General features: G+C 50.7%; 1 protein-coding gene across 1 annotated transcript in view; it reads right to left on the reverse strand.

Moving 5' to 3' along the window:
* The window catches only part of VPS13C (vacuolar protein sorting 13 homolog C (S. cerevisiae)), a 161,286-nt gene that overhangs the window by 54,708 nt on the left and 104,809 nt on the right, over nt 1–1,769 (reverse strand). The window contains exon 43 of the mRNA XM_015420051.1: nt 660–827. Within this exon, the coding sequence (XP_015275537.1) occupies nt 660–827 (168 nt within the window). The remainder of the gene's footprint in view (nt 1–659; nt 828–1,769) is intronic.

A 1,769-nucleotide genomic window follows, 5' to 3' on the forward strand; every position in this document is an offset into this window, starting at 1 on the left:
AGGAGGTGGGGGGGGGGAGAGAGACAGGATGGCTCTCTTGAAGTACTGGAGGAGGAGGAGAGGGAGCTGTTCCTGTTGGCACCAGAGGAGGGAAGTCACAAGGACGGGTTTAAATTAAGGGCGGGAAGGCACCGGCTGGATCTTAGGGAAAACTTTTTGACAGTCAGAGTCGTGCCACAGTAGAATCGGCTGCCTGGGGAGGTGGTGAGCCCTCTTACCCCCCACTGGCAGTCTTCAAGCAGCAGCTGGACAAACGTTTATCACGGATGCTCTCTAGGGTGGCCCTGCACTGAGCAGGGGGTGGGGCTGGATGGCCTGCAGGGCCCCTCCCACCTCTGTGTGACCCTGTGATCCTAACTAGACCCCTCTGAGCAAGAGGGATTTGAACTCATCTCTCTCTCTTTGCATCCTGCATGGGTTGTACTGAAGTTTTAAAGCAGAAAAGATAAACAACAGAAAAGTAAGCATAAAAACTCATTAGCTCTCAGACAATCGATACCCTCCTCTCCACAATGCTGGGTGGGAGACTGCTTTTGAAACCCAAGGGACAGGACCGTGAGGGGATGGCTCCTGAAAAGCGAACCCTCCAGTGGGGAGCTTTTCCAACCGCATTTTTAAAGGGGACAAAATATGCCAGGAAAAAGAAGACTGTCACTTACCAGCAGCGACATGAAGAAGTTGTGCAGGTAGACGATCTGAATGCAGCCCACCTTCAGCGACATCTTACCGTCTACTCTGGACATATCCGTGTAAGCTTCTCCCTCGGTGGCATCGGGATAAAGGGACATGGCAAACCGAAAGACTTCGTCTCCCACTATGGAGACGGTCTGCAAAGATCATATTTGTTTATTTATTTATTTGATTAGCGTCTTATCCTGCAAGCAGACTCGGGGCGGGCTCCATCAATATTGATACGATCTGCAGTAACTACTAAAATATATTTAAAACAACAAAATTAAAACAGTACACTAGTCATAAAATACCGCGCAGGTTCTGATCAAATGTCTCAGTAACTGATATGGATCAGCAGGGTAGGTTCCCAGGTGGCTGTTCGAATCTAGGACACTGATGGATAGGTGGACACCCGGGGGTGGGGGGGACACGTCCACTGCCTCAACTAAAAGCCCGACGGAAGAGCTCCATCTCGCAGGCCATGCAGAATTGCAGTAAGTCCCACAGGGCCCTGATCTGATACAGGAGCTCGTTCCACCGGGTAGGGGCCCAGGGCCTATTTTTTAGTACGTCTGCTGAAAGTCAGGCATCCCTACTGATTATTTTCCTAAGAAATTTATTCTGCCCGATCTTTCTGCTTTTCTCCCTTTCTCACAATACAAGAACTCCTTGTGGGCACTCCATGAAATTGCTGAGCGGTCAGGTTAGAACGGATAAAAGGAAGTCCTTCTTCACCCAAAGAGTGATTAACACGTGGAATTCATGGCCACGGGAAGTGGTGGCAGCTACAAGCATGGACGGCTTCAAGAGGGAACTGGATAAACATATGGAGCAGAGGTCTCTCAGTGGCTATTAGCCACAAGGTATAGATAGGGACTCTGGGGCAAGTGATGCTCTGTCTTCTTGGTACTTGGGGGGGGGGCAACAGTGGGAGGGCTCCTAGTGTCCTGGCCCCACTGGTGGACCTCCTGATGGCACCTGGTATTTTTGGCCACTGTGTGACACAGAGTGTTGGACTGGAGGGGCCGTTGGCCTGATCCAACATTGGCGTCTCTTATGTTCTTATGTCTGGGCCAAGGGATGCTCTGTCTTCTTGA

This window comes from Gekko japonicus, unplaced genomic scaffold (genome assembly GCF_001447785.1).
Source record: "Gekko japonicus isolate JY-2015 unplaced genomic scaffold, Gekko_japonicus_V1.1 scaffold369, whole genome shotgun sequence".
Lineage (NCBI taxonomy): Eukaryota > Metazoa > Chordata > Lepidosauria > Squamata > Gekkonidae > Gekko > Gekko japonicus.